Source organism: Myripristis murdjan, chromosome 18 (genome assembly GCF_902150065.1).
Source record: "Myripristis murdjan chromosome 18, fMyrMur1.1, whole genome shotgun sequence".
In the NCBI taxonomy this organism is placed as follows: domain Eukaryota; kingdom Metazoa; phylum Chordata; class Actinopteri; order Holocentriformes; family Holocentridae; genus Myripristis; species Myripristis murdjan.
In genome coordinates this window covers 20,113,895-20,132,211 of record NC_043997.1, presented here as the reverse complement: position 1 = coordinate 20,132,211, position 18,317 = coordinate 20,113,895, and the positions used below count along the sequence as shown (strand labels likewise).

General features: G+C 44.4%; 1 protein-coding gene across 4 annotated transcripts; it reads right to left on the bottom strand.

Annotated features, from left to right (window-relative positions):
* Positions 1–2,109: 2,109 nt before the first annotated feature.
* rcor2 (REST corepressor 2) lies at positions 2,110–18,035 on the bottom strand. Of its 4 annotated transcripts, none has more exons than XM_030075656.1 (14): positions 17,814–18,035; positions 14,344–14,469; positions 13,241–13,297; positions 12,188–12,265; positions 11,875–11,927; positions 11,074–11,235; positions 10,739–10,863; positions 10,375–10,441; positions 9,882–10,124; positions 9,336–9,413; positions 8,397–8,454; positions 6,672–6,739; positions 5,897–6,058; positions 2,110–5,361 (listed from the first exon to the last, which is right to left on the bottom strand). In XM_030075656.1, exons 2-14 carry the CDS (start codon positions 14,465–14,467, stop codon positions 4,966–4,968), a joined length of 1,671 nt encoding a protein of 556 aa, XP_029931516.1. In that variant the 5' UTR covers positions 14,468–14,469; positions 17,814–18,035; the 3' UTR covers positions 2,110–4,965. The 4 variants fall into 4 exon arrangements, with proteins under 4 accessions (XP_029931516.1, XP_029931514.1, XP_029931517.1 ...); XM_030075654.1 differs by lacking the exon at positions 17,814–18,035 and adding an exon at positions 16,347–16,367; XM_030075657.1 differs by lacking the exon at positions 17,814–18,035 and adding an exon at positions 16,251–16,337.
* Positions 18,036–18,317: the final 282 nt, after the last annotated feature.

The window sequence follows — 18,317 nt, the reverse complement described above, 5'->3', positions numbered from 1 at the left end:
TCCTCGAGGATTTAGCTGAAACACCGACAAAACAAAACAAGCAACGATTCCAGAAACATCCAAGCTGGTACAGTGAACAGCAACATGACAATTCAAGGGGAGCAAGTGAGTTCTCCGTGCAGAAATATCAAATGATGTCATGTCCTTGTTGCTTGCAGATTTGAGGGAATTTGCGTAGGAAAGCGGCAGGTTTCTGTAACGTCCCATCATCCCCTGCGGCCCTGAACAGATCAGCTGCTGCAGTCAGGCAGGAGGGAGACATTCCTCTCTCAGGGAATCCCAGTAAGGAGACAAGACCATCACTGTTACCAGTCACACTCAGCAGACGGCAAATCGCTGATGTTCAGCAAAGAAATGCTGCGCCATAATGTCACATCACTGCTATTCAGTGAGATTCAGACGGGACTATTCATTTACCTGTCAGCAGGCAGGGGAACAAGAATCGACGAACTAATCCCTCTGTCATTTGTTATGCTCAATCCCACTCTACCTGCCAGTGACAGATCATGGAAATTTAAGACTAGAATTGCAACTGAAAATGTAAAGTGTAACTTTGTGGTGGAGGAGGATTCTTGATTGACATCTCTTGTCTTAGGGAGGTCAGAGGTCAGGCGCAGATACAGAGCAGCCACCCTGGAGCCGGTAAGGACTCATCATGCTGCCCAAAACCCAGAATAGAAGTTGTCTGAGAAACCCCAAACCCTCGTTATGTGACCAGTTACCAATCTGTCCATCAATCTGTTGCATGTCACTCCCCCTTTCCCTCTTTACCTGGTAATCACCTCTTAATACAAAAAGTACAAATGGCCTGAAAAGAAATGGCTCTGAAGCAGCTGTCACATACAAGATTGATCAGCTTTTTATCTCCAGCCAGAGACTCAGAATTAGCCAACACTGTTGTTCATCCTTTTTTTTTTTTAACGCCTCAGAAATAGTCTTCAAGTTAACAAATATTTATTAATTCATTGTTAATGCACAAGGTTCAGGTTAGGTGTCTGTATCACAATTTACAGAGTAAATTTTGTTTGTTGTAGCTTCAGAACTGTTGATGAGTCATGTCTAAGGCAGGGGTTTCGATGACTGAATGTTGTTTCATCATAATCAGGTCTAAATATTATTTTTCCTGAAGGTATCTATAGAGTAGGTGCCATGTGCAGCCAGTTTATCTAGCAGTTAGATGCCCAAAGATGCAGTAATGTTTCTTTAAAGCGGACAACAGGATTGGTGTGCACGTGTTTAGTGCCATCTTATTGAAATGCTTCCTGAGGCACAGTGTGAGCAGAACCACTTCAAACCTCCACTTTGACAGTATCAATGGAGAATCCAGACACTGAGCTTTGCTGTTACCCCTGAATCTGACAACAGTGGCATGAAACTCTGTCAGATTGAAACCACTAACCATACTGCTGTTTCAGGTGCTTGTAATTCTCTCTGTGCAGCTCTTGCCCAGCAAACCCTCGGCAGCTCAATTAAAATAGCTAGAATCAAGGTTTGACCCATCAATAGCCTTTTCAGGTTTATAAATAGAAAACTACACTCCTGATGCCTGGTGAATTCATTTGTTCAGGCTGAAGACGGCAGACATTCATATTAACACCTGTTTCCCTCACAGCCGACAAATGCGGTGCGTTTATTCGTGCACACATGAACACAAACCCACTGCTCTTGTCCCCGCCTGTCCTCAGGAATGTCAGAGCTGGAGGTGGCCGAACCTGTTGGGAGTCAACAGATGGTGTTTTGAAAAGGCTTGGCATCTGAAAATGGATGATGTGCACATGAAACTAACAGTGACAACCAGCCATTTTGGAGGGTTAGGGTTAGGGTCTAATTCATTGATATCAAACTGTCCAAATAAGACAAGAGAAAGGCTGATTATTCTCTAGTTGGCTTAATGTGACTTGTGTGTTGACAATCACATGCTCATGGTCTGAAAAACACTTGCCTATAGTTCTGTCACGTAAAGCTGCCTTTATATCCAATTCCTGAAACATGAAAGAAAAAAATCTAAAACAAAGATATTTGGTGTGGGTAAATCCAGCCCAATATCATAGGTTTTTTCCTTTTGTATGGATAATTATTTATATATGGTAGACAATGAGAGATGTATAGTGCTGTTTGGTCATTTCTTTATTCTAAAAAAAAACATTTCTCAAACAAAAACACAAACAATTTCCACAATGTAAACAACTTCTCACATACAATACACACAATTAAAGTAGTTTTTGGAGGAAGGAACAAGTTTAACAAAAGTCACTTTTCCAAGCACAGTCAAAAAGGCAAGCCACTTTAAAGCCAAACTCAGTGATGGACCGCCACTTTAAAATGGCACTGATTCCCTGTCAGCTCCGTGTGGAACAAGGTGAAGCTGAATCCTGCCATTAGTAAAGTAGGAGGGGTCAGCCGGTACGCATTAAGAACAGCAGCACTGAACGGAGACCTGCTGACCAGTTAGGTTCATACAGTTAAAGAAAAGTCAGCACAGGTGCATCTGACCAGACCTGTGATCCTACATCTGCATTATATGGAGTCAGTGCACAGGCAACAACTGGAGACGATAAACAATACAATCTTCAGCAAGGACAAGCAAGTGACGTCATCCAAAACTCAGGTGAAACAATCAAAAATAAGTTAAAAAGTAATGTGGTTCGCAGATGCTGAAAAAATACTCATCCATACTACCTGGTGAAGTTGCCTGGCCTCATTATTTTAGGGAGCGCTACACAAACAAGCCCTGAACACAAGCAAAGTGACTGAAGTAGGGGAACAGTTCATTGGCAGGGACAGTGCTGTAGCACCGCAGTTCAAATCCAAAGGAAGGTTGAGAAGCAAGATGCTGCATGTGACGCCAAGGAAAGCACTGGCCAGTTGGCTAAAGAAATCAAATGGCTGAATTCAACAAGAGAAGCTTCCTTCACCTTCCCTCCTGTCTTTAAGGGGTGTTGTCTCTGAGTCACCCAGCTGTCTCCGCCCTCTGCACCAGGCCTGTACCAGCCGCTCACTGAAGCCCAGGCTTGCTGACAGACTTTCTTAACCATACAGTCATCTGTCAGCAAACAACAATGCAGACTGGAATGACTTTTCAGCTACCAGAGAGAAAACTGCCTTAGCCCAACTGCAGGGGCGTGTCAGCACACCTTGTTTGTGAATTGAGTTCCATAATGTCATAATAATCCACATGATGCCGATGAAAGTAACAAGTAGTCTTACAGTTGTTTTATCTCTGACATGTAAATAGTGTGTCATGGCTGTGGAACCAAGCCAACACCCTGAAAAGCCCTGTATAATGTCAAAATTGCTTCATCTACTGCAGAACAGTGAACTTGAGAGAGAATGTGTCTGTGGGACAATGTGCTTTAAAAGCGGTATCTGACTTTGGCAGAACATTTTCAGTTTTGTCGCAACATCTATAAAAGGTCAGAAAATGTAAACCCCCCTTCTACACACGAGCAAAATCAGATGAAGTTTGCAGTTGCTTCTTAATTCTGCTGTAGCTAAAAAGTGGAAATCACTTCATATGAAGCAGGGGAGTCTGGCTCAGGGAGGGAGGAGTGGTACCTCCAACACTGGTCCAGTGACAACATGTGAAATGTGAGAGAGAACGTCCAGTGAAGTATCTTACAAGGGTCTTTTTCTCCTTAGTGCTCAGTCAATAATAATAATATTAAAGTATGTACTATCTAAGCTACTTACAATAACTAACTGCCTATCTAGGGCTCACCCTTAAAGGACCTAGTCAAAAAAAAAAACATCACTCCAGTTAATACTAGTAATTCATGGCTATGAGAGAAGAGGGGGAGAGAAAATCTCTGTTCTCGTTCCTCTTTTTTTTATCTTTTGTTCTTGCCCAATTCTGAACCAACTCCACTTTCTGTCCAGCAATATAAAGCTGTGAAAACATGGGAAGGGATGCATTAACAGCCTCAACTATCAAAAGCCATAACAATTCAAACAAAGCTTCATTTACAAAGTCCAAATTCTCCACAAAGTATCTGTCTGCTCCTCTTTGAGGCTATAAGTTTTAAAGTAGATCAAAGGCAAAGCTTAGAAAAGGGAAAGAAGGGGGGCAATTTGACATCGAAATGACTTCACATCATTCCGAGCCATTCCAATAGTTTTTCTAATCTACGAGTACCAGGGTTTGGTTCAGACCTGGGCAATATGTTCTTGCCTCCTACCTCTTTTCTTCTTTTCCCTTTTATTTTTCCTGAAGGCTGTGTGTGGATGCTCACAACTTGATACCTGCCAAGTGGAAACCTATATATCTGTGTGTTTCACCACACTCCTCCGCAATCCAGATGTTCAGTAGTTGCCATGGAGACAGGCAGGTGGGGGCGGGATGGATGGGGGGCGGTTTCTGTCTGCTGTCATGGCATTCTTCATCGTCTTGACGATCCAGTGTCTCTTCACAACTGTGGGTTTTGAGGGAGGGGCGGGCGGGGTGTGTTCAGGTAGTGTTGGCTCGAGTTCCTAGTGTGTCTTTAGAGTGTGTGTGTGTGTGTGTGTGTGTGTATGTGTTTGTGCACTCACTAGGGAACTATGGTCTTGGAGGTAGGTGTTTGTTAGTACAGTAAAGGGGTAGCAGGGTAGGGCCCTCAAAAAGAAAAAGGGGTCCTCAAACTCTTCCAGATACATTGTCAGAGCGGTGATCTCACCTTAAGAACCCACAAAAGAGGAGCACCTGACCTATTTTGGATCCCAACCCATGGTTTAAGAAACCTGAGGGAAAGGGTGATGGTCCCAGGAAAACAGGTTAGGAAAGACAGATTAAAGGTTGAAGAAATGATGCCTGGGGAATGAGGAAGGATCATGTGTTTGCGTGCATCTGTATGCATGCTAATGTGAGTGTGCACATTTGAATGCATGCCTGTGTGAGTGTGTGTGTGTGTGTGTGTCTGTGTGAGTGTGTGTGTGTGTGTGTGTCTGTGTGAGTGTGTGTGTGTGTGCTTCTACATGTGGTTGTGTGTGTCAGTGCGAGTTGGGCTGCTCCACTTTCAGCCCCACCAGCGATGGAGGCATCTGAGTTGCAGCAGCAGCAGTGGAAGATGAGGAGGAGGGGGAGGAGGAGATGGGAGGGGAGGAGCCGTTGCTCCCTCCCAGGGAAGCCCTCAGGCTGGCGCTCCCACCCTGACCAGAGGACGACACGGCAGGCCGTATGAGTGGAGGCGGGGGGTGGTTGTGGGGGGTCCGGTTCTGGAGCGGCCGCGTCTGCAGGGGTGGCGGCTGGCGGAGGAGGCTAGGGGGAGCAGAGGGAGGCGCGGGGCGCAGCAGCGGTGGAGGCTGGGACAGGGAGGGAGGTGTCTGGGTGGAGGAGGGGGGAGAGGAGCTGCCACCAGAGTCAGGGGGGGAGTCCTCCATTTTGACCTGGAGGAGAGCAGGATGAATACGGAGATGGAGAGAAAGGGGGAAGACAGAAAATAAAGAAGAGACAAAAATAAAGGATGAGGGGGGAAGATGGAGGAGGAGGGAAAGACATGTTAAATCAAAAATGCAAACATTCAACCATTTAGTATATAGCAGAATACAGAGTCAAATATTAGGATCAACTGTTCTTTACCATCTCATGGATTTTACTCGTTAACATTCACTTAAATCATGTAGATAAGGACGAGAAAGGTCTAAGAGAGATTTTCAGCTTTGAGTCTGAGGCATGGATTGTGCAAGTCATTATTCACAAGATGCACCTGATAATGACATGGATCTGTTATAAAAATCTTGCCAGCTGCCGATGTTGCCCTGTTTTTTCAGCCCAATCAACACACTGTATAAAATTCAGGTCCCTCACCTACCCTGTGCCCTTTGACCCATAGCCACAAGCTGTGGTTTCTGATGGTTGATGCGGTGAAATGTTAAAAAAGTGGTCTTCACATTAAAGTGTGTTGTTTCTACCAATCCCCACCTCATCCTCCTCCGCTGCGCCGTCCGTCGCTCCTGCCATCTCCTCAGTGCTCCTCCTGTGGTCTCTCTGGTCACGGCTGGTGGCCACCTGCTCTGCGGCCCACTCCCGCAGCACCTCGTCCAGGTTGAACCGACGCCGGTAGCTCACAAAAAAAGAACTCACCTGGATGGAGAGAGGGATGAGGAGTTAGTGATGAACAGGAAAACAAGGAGGGATAGTAGAGATTATAGAAGCTCGGCTAGACAGAGGGATGGAGAGAGAAAGAGGAGATGGAGGCAACTCAGCTGGGCCGTTTGAGTCAGGTCAAGAGATGAGAGAAAAGGAGGAGGCCTGTTCTTTCAACATATTTAAATCACTTCTTCACTTCAAAACACAAAGGAATCCAAAGAACAGATTTCTGACAAAATGTCTGAAGCGAGACCATGCAGGACACTGTGGGCTGTGAATCTGACTCATGGTCTCTATCTCACACCATCTCCCATCAATTCCTGTCCCACTTCACTGTTTAGTGGTTCATAAAGCAGAACAGCCCAGGCCAAATGTTCACTGATTACTCTGATTTAGGGAAAAGTGGTGAAAAGTATTATATTGTAAATCTGCAGCTGAAGAATTGTATAATATTGTAAATATATTATATATTGTATAATGTACATCAATTTTGATGCTTTTACACAAATCTGAACATCTGGCCTGTTTCATCTGAACAAAAGGTACCTTCAAATATGTTTTTGCATACAAGACCTGCGGAGGAACCAGCTGAGGCAGGTAAACTCACCTGAGCAGTTGTCTTCGTCCCTATCACCTCAGCAATGGCTACAAAGTCTTTTCCATAACGACGGATGGCTGGGGAAGGGAGGGGGGAAGGGAGAGACAATAGAAAGAAGAGGAGAAAGAGAAAAACAAGGAAAAAAGTGGTTAATGCCTGACCAGTTCATTGCCATCAAAAGGCTATAAAAACAGAGTGCTTGGTGCTTTATTTCACTTCAGTGCAAGTCCGAGAGGGAATAGAGGAAGATGCAGACGGAGTGAGAGTGGGCCTCTTGATGTATTTCTTTTTTCTTAACCTTTATACAAGTTCAGCTGACCGAGTGCACCTGCTCTTTTCCAGCAGCGCTCTGCTTCATGCTCAGATTGTTACACAGTCAGACCCTGCAGCTGCACAGTGCAACCACAGCCTTGTACTGTTGACACTGGATTTAAGAGGATGCAAAGGCACCCTGGCAGTAGCTGCTGTGGGACAGGGAGCATTAGTGCTGACCCTCCCGTCTGGGAATTGAACTGAGCTTCCAGCCACAGACCTGCTGCTTTAACTCCAACCTGTCTCCACATGTTAACTCATCATCTGATTATGCGACTCAATCGGCTTAAGTCATAGCATTATTGATCTAAACTCACAGGGCAGGGTGTTTAGCCACGGAAAAACTAAATATAAACCTAAATAATCCAACTTCCACAAGCATCAATTTATCATGCTCTTTCCATTCTTTCCACAAGGGAGTCTGACTCCCTTGGTGCGATTCTAAGCTGAAAAAATGTACATTGAAAATCGTTCCGATTCCACTTACATGTCAAGACGGTGTCACTCTGAATTATGGACCAATTAAGGCTGTAGTCTGCAATGGCATTCAGAGCTCAGTGTCCATAGCAACAACACTCTAAAGACTATCCTTGTGATTCATGAACCCTCCTCTAGTGAATACCTCTCCTTTTCTGTGAAACAACTGTCTTTAATTGAGTAAGTGGTATGCACATTAAGCGGCAACATTAAGAATGTTTACCTCTGCCAAATTAATTATCATTACAGTTGGAATCCAAGTCCCTTCGAGTCCTTGTGATCAATATTTCAATCTGTGTGAAACACTGAAAGGTGCAATGCTGCACAAGCATATATAAAAACAGAAGATTAGCCAATCAAAATGCTTTTAAGACCATGTTCTGCTCCTTTCATTCATTTTTTATTTCATGTGTTATTCCACCAGTGCCCTGCAGAATCTAGGAGGAATACTGGTTGATTTTCCCCATTGTAAAAGTGCAATGAAGTACTTGAAAGCGCACTGATACCGATTCCCTTTCAAGTGGGTTGAGGAACTAATCCAGCTGTGGTCTGGGTGTGCATGAAATACAGCAACATTTTTTACTTTTTAATTGTTTTACTGTGTGTTTGCTGCTTCACCACAGCATCACAGATCCAGGACACTGAAAAACTCAATCTCCTTTGTCCGGCCAGCATAAGAATTTAGCAAATAATCATTTGTCAAACACAAATGTTCAGTATGATTGTTCTGCTGTCAGGTGTTCAAATTCACTTGTCTGTGGTGGCCTCTGTAGTGATAATTCAGGACAGACGCACTCACAGAGTTTCAGTGTACATGCAGTTCCTGTGCGTGGGGAATGTGACTGTGAACGTGTCTAACAGGCCGGCTGCTCTGGCTGTGACTGTGAGGTGTGAGGAGGAGGCTTGGTAGGAGAGAAAAAAGATCATGCTGTGGCCTTCGCTCACCCTGCACAGCCAGGAGCTGTTCCTCTGTGGTCCAGCGAGAGTTCATCTTAGGGGCAGGCTGGGGAATGGAGAGAAAAGGAGAAATGATAAGTGAGAGGGAGAGATTTAGGGTGTGAGGGAGGGGAGATAGGTGGTAAGAGAGAAGGGAGGAAAGTGGGGGGTGGGGTGGGGCAAGAGAGCAAAGAGCAGATTAAAACTAATCTGAGTCTCACAAGGGAGTGAAATAATATCTGGTGGGAGTTGAGGAAGGACGGAGTGAATGAATGAAAGTAGCACAGAGGACTGAACTCGAGAGAGGAGAGATCAGAAATAGAGGATGGAGAATTAAGTCTGGAAAGGACAGAGAAAGAAAACAAAGGGGATAGAGGATGGGGTGAAAAGTTGGAAAGAAGTACAAAAAGACAGAAGGAGCAGGAATGAGAGAACAGGAAAAGGGGTCATTTAAATGCATCCTGCCATGTAAAATAAAGGCATCTTAATTTTGCACAAACACTACACTTTGACTTAGCTTATTCTGAAGGAGACTTGCACTAACCCTAACCCTATTTTTTTTTGTATTGTGACCTTATTCATAATAAGGAATAAAGATACCGTCTGGTTGGTGTGAATTCAGGAAAAAAAGAGCATAAAAAAGAATGAGGAGTACAAAGATCAGAGAAGTGGAAGGTAGTGCTGGGCGATATGAGCTTGAATCTGCAAAAATACATTTGTCTCTTCCACAGCTTTCAAATTCAGCTGGTATCTGCTTTAAACTAAAGATAACTAAAGATACATGCTAGACTGCACCGGCGGAATGTATTTACAAAGTAACTTGGTCAAAGATGCACAGTGTTCTGTGTCTGTAAAAATTCAGCATACCGCCAGGCTCTAGTGGAAGGTGGAAGAATGAAGAGAACTGAACAAAAGAGGAGGTCAAGAGTGAAGAGAACAGTAGCCTACCTCAGTGGGTCTGAAAACACTGACGCCATCAGTCAGGCTCTGTTTCAAACTGCTGTTGTTCTGTTTAATACTTTGGACCTGAGAGATGGAGAGGAAGACGGAAATCAGGAGACATATTACATTTTCTCTCTTACCTCTTCAGTAACAGTGTTCGTGTGTGTGTTTGTGCGCACCCTGAAAGTATTTCCTGTCATGTCAATTAAATTTTGTCTACCATGTTACTGTTAAAGCTATCTGCCACCTGTTTCAGTGTGCCACAGCTGCAATATGTGGAGTGAAGATACTGCATTTACGCTTTGTGGGTAATGTGGCTAAACGCTTCCTGGTTTGATCCACTTCTCTAGTGGCTGTGTGTGGTTTGGAGACACGCTGCATTAACTATTTGTTGTCAATATGGAAAAATGTGTCTCTGACACCTCAGGAGCTGGTTTGGTAGAGCAGATGTTCAATGCATCTGCAGTGCAGTTACACTTTTTCACTCAACTACAGTTACAATCTGATTGCCCAGAACACATGCTAAGATTAAAGAGAGACATATACCCATACCTGTCTCTTTAGTGACACCAGGTGTGTGTCCAGTTGTCGTACAGACAGCACCCCTGCATCGTGGGAGGCCGACAGGGCCATGATGTCTGACTGGTCCAGGTGCATGCCTTTGGGGGGCCTGCGGCGGGCTCTCAGCGGGTGGTGACGGTACTGCGCCCCGATGTTCTCCTTCTTCACCGGCCCAGAGCGACTGGAGGGACCTTTTTCAGAGCTGGTGCTGCTGGAGTTCGGCTTCACTGCCTGCTTGAAGAAAACAGCCACACGCGTGAGGAAGCAACGTCAGACCAATCAGCTTTCGCTGGCATACCAATTTAAGAAGACAACACTGACATTTAATTAACATAGCTATTGAATATGAGAAAAAGGAAAAGGTTGATTCGGCTAGGCTGATCTTCTCTGGCAGCTAGTTGCCTGTGAGATGCTCACACATACACACACACACACCTGTTCTGAGACTACCCAATACTCTCCAACAAGTCGTTTACTGCCTCACCTCTTTCTTGGTGTCGATCTCAAAGTCACTGTCACTGCCAGGATCTCCCTCCTCGATCTCATCATTACTGTGAGCCAGAAAAAAAAGAAACAAATGACACAAGCTCACATTACACGATGTCTTTGACCACTGATGCAGTGCCCCCTCTGGCAACAATTAAAATTTCAGTGTAAAACTTCCAATACAATATGTTGGGAGATAAGAAACATCACAAGGAGATTATGCATTTTGATGAGTCTTGTTTCCCAGGATAACATGGACATCAAGTGTCACAAAATTAGCCTGACGCAGGGATAGGTCCAAGCAATTTTGTAAATCTTAACGCTCATGTCACGATAAAATCAAGTTTCATCTCATCTTATACCTATCATCCTTCTCTCTCTTGTTGACCAGCCTCCTCGCCTGTCTGTCCATGACTGAGGTCCTGGTCCTGGTCTTCTTCCAGCTGTAGTAGTACTTCACCAGGCTGGAGATCAGCTTATCTGGAAGCTACACACACACACAAACACACACACACACACACAAACAAAAATGCATAATTAGTAAAGTGAAATCAAACATTCAAAGTGTCACAAATTATCTGTGCATGATTCTTCTTGTTTTAACACCGCTTTCACTGCCTACTCCTGTGCTGGATGCTGTCTTTGGGTGTGTGTGTGTGTACGTGTGTGTGCATGCGCATGTTTCCCATCCCCTCACCATCTGCTGGATACGGTGGAAGCTCTTGCCATGGAAGCTGAAGGCCTGTTCGAACAGCACTTTGTCCTCCACCGTCCACTCATCAGGGAAGGGGGTGAAGTTGGCCAGGTCGGCCAGCGAACGTTCCACGTCGTGTTTGTGCCACAGCAGCATGCCCAGCGCCTGGACGGACCGAGAAGAAAGAGACAGAGGTAGGGAGGCATGCAGCAATGCCAAATGGACAGAGAGGCATGTAGAGAGGAGGAAGAGTGAAGTGAAACAGACAAAGGAAAGCACAAGTGAGAAAATGCGATTAAGAAATAAATACAACAGAGCTCAAATTATATAAACTTGTCAGGAATTAAGGTATTTTGGATAGTTGACATTTCAGATAACTGAAACATGCATAAAAATGCACCATGAAATATATTATTAATGTGTTTCCAAACACTTCTGTGGTACAAATACTCTTTAACCACATAACAAATATGTAGGCCTGGCAGTAAAATTACAGTTGTCCAAACAGCAGCATGAACGAAATCACTTATTGTGGCTGCAGCGCACACACATATAGGCAGGAACAACCTGATTCAATGAGTAATAGACCGGTTATTCTGTATAATCAGGCGTTGAATAATCGAGGTCCTGCTGTATATGCATTATGTTGATTTTGTGAGCTTTGCTAATGCACACTTGCCTGTACTGGGTACTTAAATTTCACAGAGAAACTATGAGAAGATAAAAAAGTGATTTGTGAGAGTGTAGAGTCAGAGTGAAAGAGTCCACTTTCTTTAAAGTAAATTAATCTGAAGTCTTCAATACCTGCTCCATATTGTATCCATGTTTTTCTTTCGCCATCAGGATGTACTCATCCACTGGAGGCAAGGAGAAAGAGGGGTTCAAAGAGGGAAATTAACAGAAAGAAAGGGAGAAGAAAGGTAGAGATTGTACAGATTTTTAAAGAAAACGAGAAAAGAGGAGAATGGAAAGTTCAAGCAGTGACGAGAGAGAAAGAGTGGACAGGAAGACAAAAAGTAAAAACTTGAATTGTTGTTATAATGAAGGCATATTGAGGTCAAGTTGTTAAGTGTGTAATACAGAATCAATGGTAAGATGTGTGTGTGTGTGAGCTTACACATAGCATCAGAGATCTGGCTGTTGGGACGCCAGACCAACATACTCCTCTGGTCCTTCTCATAACGGGTTGGACTGTCTGGTAATGAGAACAAACACACAATCACACACAAACACCCAGGCCGAGACATTTCCTTACCATCTGTTTATGACACAAAACACACACATTAAGTATTTATATACTCCTCTGCCCTCTCTCTCAGTCGCTAGTCACACCATCTCTGTGTGTGCTGCCTCTCCTCCTTTCTAATCTGCCTCTTCCTCTATCACTCTCTCTTCCTCTCCCTCGTCACTGTTGGCACATATTTTTTCTTTTTCGTTTTCTTCCTCACCCTCCTTTGCACCATTCCTTCTTTTCCTTTCCTCCTGACCACCGTAGACTGTGAGCCAATCAAGTCAAAGCAAAAATATGGCTCTGTATCAAAATGGCTGCTGATTGGCTGCCTGTAAGGAACGTTCAAACGCGTGCAAACTTGTCCTCCTGCTTCGCCGCTGCTTAGATGGCTATCTAATTAACATTCTGCGAAACAGCGTTCCCATGTGGCAAATGACTTCATGTTGAATTAAAAACATGATCCATTTCATGAGTTAATGAGGAAGTTTTAAATTAAACTGTGAATCTGCTCATGACTCTTTGTCCCGAATCTATTCATAAAACATCATCAAAACAGGTAAGGTGACATATTCCCAGGAAAATTACATGTGAATTATTTTGGCAGGTAAAAATGATTCCTAGCGGGTCAACCAGCCCTTGGCAGAAGAGACAAAATATTCATTTCAGACCCTCCACATATTCATTTGCTCATTTGAATGGCCATAACCATTGTCTCCTTGTCCTTCCTCCTAGCCAGTACCTTCCATTTTCCTGATGTGAATTGTGACGCAGGTCATTTGACCTTCATCACTCTCCTTATCTGTAGTCTCCTTCCTCCTCCATTTAAATGTTCTCCGTGCTTCTCCTCACCTCTGTGCCTCACACTCAGCCTCGGCTCCCTCCCTTTCATTTCCCACTGTTTTCTCTCTCTGTCTCTTGATTTCCTCCACCCTGCCTTACCTGGTTTGAACTCTGGGATCTGGGCCTGGTAGTCTCCTCCCACTCTGATCATACTGTCTGTGGAGAGACAGCAAGAGAGAGAAAAGAGTTTCAACATCCAAGAGGGCTGGATGAGGGGGTAAAGAGAAACAGATGACTGGTATGGGGAAGGGGAAGAAAATGGGTGACAAGTATAGTGTTGACAGGGCAGAAATTTCCCCAAAAGTTGAAGAGCTGGATACACAAGATAGGAGGAGGACAGATAAGACAGACAAAGACAAGTTTCTGATTGCAAGGCAGTGAGAGATATGCAGACAGTCATAAATGGGGGGATAGAGAGGGAAGGCAAAAGAAAGAGCAAGAGCGGATGGCAGACATTAAGTAATTAGTGCTGTGGTAAAGCCACGGAGATAAACGAGATGGAGAGTGTGGAAAAGGAGTGGGAGAGAGCAAGAGAAGCTGGGAAGCAGGCAAGGAGGAGGAGTAGGAGTAAGGAGGAGGAGGAGGAGGAGGAAGAGAGATTACTCTTTCCTCAGGGATAGAGGGCAGGAAGTGAGGAGGGAGGGACAGATGAGAGGACAGACGGAAAGTGGAGTAGATGGAGGGCAATGGGTGCAAGAGAGACAGGAAGGCCTCTGAGCAAGGCACTTGAATTTGGATTCCTAGTCTACTTGCCTGGTTAAATACAGGTTAAAAAGTGAAAAGAGAGCAGAGGATTGGAAGGCAGTGGGTGAAGGAGAGAATAGAGGATGGGAGGATGCACGTGGGCAGAGGATGACAAGGATGGAAAGAAAGGGTAGGAGTGAGGGAGGTGGGTGGAGGAGAGGATGAGGGGATGACAGAGGAGGGAGGTGTGCAGGGATTAGCTAAGCACTGCAGCGCTGCAGTGCGTGCAAACTAGACAGTCCAGTGTGTATGTGTGTACCTATCGCAAATTTGCTCTTTACAAATTTCAAGTCCACACAACAATAGAAAACCAGTAAATGAAAGTTACACACTAGATTGACTCAAGATTTTAGTTTGGGAATGAATTTCACTCAGTTTAAGTGAGTCTAATATTCTTCAGTTTGAGTGCCCTTTCTGTGTGTGTGTGTGTGTGTGTGTGTGTGTATGTGTGTGTGTACCGTGAGCGTGCTCCTCATCACTGCTTTCCTCCTCAGAGTGTGGTTGGCTGTTGCCGTTGGTTACAGTCTTGGCTCTGCTCCTGGACAGGACCCCAGCCCCCGAGCGCTCCATCACCGAGGGCATGGCTGGAATCAGGACACACAGATTCATAAAAGGTGATTTCACCACTTACACATACCATCAATTCTGTTTTCATCTATAAATGTGATAGAATCTCAATGAAATGCATTCAGTTCAGCCTTTCCTTTCTCATTAGACAGTTGGCTGTGATGTCTGTTTTTCATTTGAAACCCTATAAAACCATATTCATTCTTCTAAAGGAGAAAAAAAAAACACCTTATGCTGCCACCTTGGAAGCGCTCCCATTATTTTCCCATGAGCTATGCTTATTTTTCAAGGGTTGGTTTTCTCTCTGAGAACAAGTTCACACTCAACAGCTCCCAATATCTCTACATGCTATCACCCAAAAAGTTCTCAGTGTTACTCTATAGCTCACAAATCACTCAAACCACCCTGACCATTCACTATTACCAAGTCATTTAGTGAAGCAGGTGCCATAATACGTGTGCTATTTGGTTGGGGAAGTGCACCTTTAAAACACACACATTTCAACTTGCATCAGGACCTGCCCAAAAGCAGAATCTGGGCTTAGCATTCTGTAAAGGTCTGATCCACTTCAAATAAGCATCAGCCATGGAACTAAAACAACACATAAAGTTGTTCTTCCTGTCACCCAAACTGTATAACTTGTGTCTCTGTTTTATTGCTCAGCCTCATTAAAAAGCACTTGTCATATGGTCACTGACCAGAAACAGACTGGTGGGCTATGTTGTGTCCTGGACCACTGTTTAAGCAACACTGACCCACACTGATAGACACTGTAGACAGTGAGCAGGAAATAATACAGGAATTAGGCAACCTGATAAACCAACTCAGAGTACTACTTTTACTGAACAATACACAATACTGACCTGGTCTGGGGTACGAGAAATTAAAGTCAATTTTTGAGTGATGTAACATGTTTTATATGTGAAAAGGCCAATAAGTTACTTCTAAGATAAATATGGTATACATGTTTTGAATTTGATTGTTTGGGAAGTTGTTCAGTTCAAATGTCCAATCTCTAATCTCCAGAATGACAAAGTGTATCCTCTCAAACAAAGCAAGAGCAGCCCTGGCTTACTGATACCAAGTTGTAGTGTAAGCTACACATTATCATGTTTGCATAAGCCTTTTACATCATATCAGCCTCACCAAAACACTTTGATTCGCACTCAAAGCAGCACACACACACACACACACACACACAGGGACATCAGCCCCCTTCTAAAAGCAAGGGAAAGCCCTTTACCCACATAAACGCGTATGCATACAAACACACGGGCGCTCAATAATTCACAAGTGGCGACATCGTCCAAAACAAAGTGGCGAGTTCACGCCATGGATGGCACGAGAGCCCTCCTGCACGAGGGGAGCTCTCGTTTTAAGTGTCATCGACGGTCGTGCTGGGTTATTACGTGGCCAAGCCTAGCTTCCTCCCTCTCTCTGTTGGTTTTTTTTTTCTCTTCCTCTCTCTCTCTCCGGGTTTCTCCGGGACAGCGAGTCTAGCGGCAGCACAAAAGACTAGACGGTCAACTCAGGACACGGCTCTGCACGGGAGCTAGTCAAACTGGAGTGAGGGCCACGGCCAAACTCCCTCCTCTTCAGCCAACACGGTGCCGCTCTTACAAAGAACAGGTGTCGACAAAGACCTCAAACACACTCACACACCAGAGAACACACACAACTTCGCTAACCGATGCTGAAACGCTAAGTTAGCAGCTGAAACATTACTGGGTCACCAGCTAGATTCACAGTTTCATAACAAGTTGAACTGCGACCAGAACAAAGCAAGCAGCGCTCTCACCTTGCTTCAAAGTTGTATGTGCTACTGTTTCTGCTACTGAGACACACCGATCACTCCTCAAATGATAGCATTATCTCCCCCCTAACTGAAACATACCCATTTGTGCTTTTTAAGTGGCTGCTAGGCGGTGTTTACTAGCCCCGTGACTACCAAACTCCGGTAGACAATAAAGTGACCGAGGCTCTCTGGGGGTCTTTGTCTCTCGCTTACGCCGGTGGCCCCACAAACCCCCCAAAACTACCACCAGCTGTCCCTACACAGTCTAACTTCACAGGAAACTCACTATAACCCCTTCTAAACGCCACAAACATGTGATCGTTTGTGTCAATCCGGGAATATGTTCGCGCTGATCAACGAGGACGAGCCACATCATACCGCTCCATTCACTTTTAGGGAGAGTTTAAGGGTTTTGTGGTAGCCTCGGACTCTGTGACGGTAGCCTCGATCTCAACAAGAAACTCGAACTAAATGGTTATGAACTACACCAAGTAAAGACCAAAAACACTTATCCGGCTTAAGAGGATCAATTTCTAAACTTAAATGTCGTTCAATTTGACACATTTTAACCAGTTTTCAGAGCATTTAAACAGCATAGCCTAACAAGATTGTCGACCTCGAACCCTTTGTAAAGTTGGCCCCAAACCATCTTTGGGGATCTGATATCATCATGTGTTGTGCCACACAAAAAAACAACATGTGCTAATATTACCTTTTTGGTTTAAGTTCCAACTAAATGCGCGCTGTGCACAATAGCTTTTCACAATGTTTTCCGCCAAGGGAAGCTTTCTCCAGGCTTCTCATTAAAGCATCATGACTCACACACGCCTCACAAAAATACAATAAAAGTACATTGTCATAGAGTATAGTAGTATGGTATTCAAATCAATTTATAGTAACCCTATAGTACGGCTGCATTATTGTGTTTTATCTGACATGGTTTCACTGGAATATATTCAACAAAATGAAACTTCTTAACTGTGACATCTGTATGTGCCTTCCATTAACTAGTACTGAGGGTTAGCTCCTTTCAGTCATCCAAAATAAGGGCTGGCCTCCGTGGCTCCGCACCAGGCGCGTGTGTGTGTTTTATTTTTTATATTATTTATGTATTTATTCATTTTAGTAGTAATAGCCAAATCAATAATTTCAGCCCATAGTGAACAGTGCTATGTGTCCTCTGTGTGTGTGCTCTCCTTCCGTTTCCACACTTTGAAGTCCTTTTGTTTTCCCCACGCTTACGTTGCCGTTACCACTAACACTACTGACTGACTGCTGGCATGAAGTAAAACTCGTTCTGGATCATAACTCAAGTTGTTGCTCTGTATTATCGACCTTTAGCCGCAAACGCTAACTGAATTTGCTGTTCAATAAAAATGTCCAGATGCTGAATAATGAATTATCTGGTAACATGCCCCCCCTCAAAGTGCACACGGTAGCATACTGAAGTCAGACCTTTCAGTTGGTCGTAGGGATGCTAACGTTAGCCGGTTAGCTTGCGGCTAGTACCTAACGTTACATTAGTAACGTTAATAGTTGAAAGTCGAGATAACAGTCACACTGTACCTGCGTGTCGTTTCTCTCCGTTTCCCCGCACTCAAAACTTCTCTGCGGCTCTATCCGCGGCTTATAATCCTCCTCGAAACTATAAAAAAAAGAGAATTGGGGCATCTAAAGCGGTTTAATTTCTGCCTAATTGATGCTCACCCGTCTCGAGTGTACAATGAAGTGAACTGCATGGATAGATGGAAGCAGCCGTGTCTCAGTGTGAGCGTGTGTGTATGTGTGTGTATGTGTGTGTGTGTGTGTGTGTGTGTGTGTGTGTGTGTGTGTGTGTGTGTGTGTGTGTGTGTGAGAGAGAGAGAGAGAGAGAGAGAGAGAGAGAGAGAGAGAGAGAGAGAGAGAGAGAGAGAGCCGGGGAGACAGACAACACCCCGAGAAAGAGAGGTGGACATCCGCTCCGATCCGTTTGCCTCTCCCAAGTAGCCTACTCCATTTGGATTGGTAAAAAGTAGTCCTGTAAAACTATTAATTGTGTTGTTCATTTTGGATAAATTAACTACGATTCGT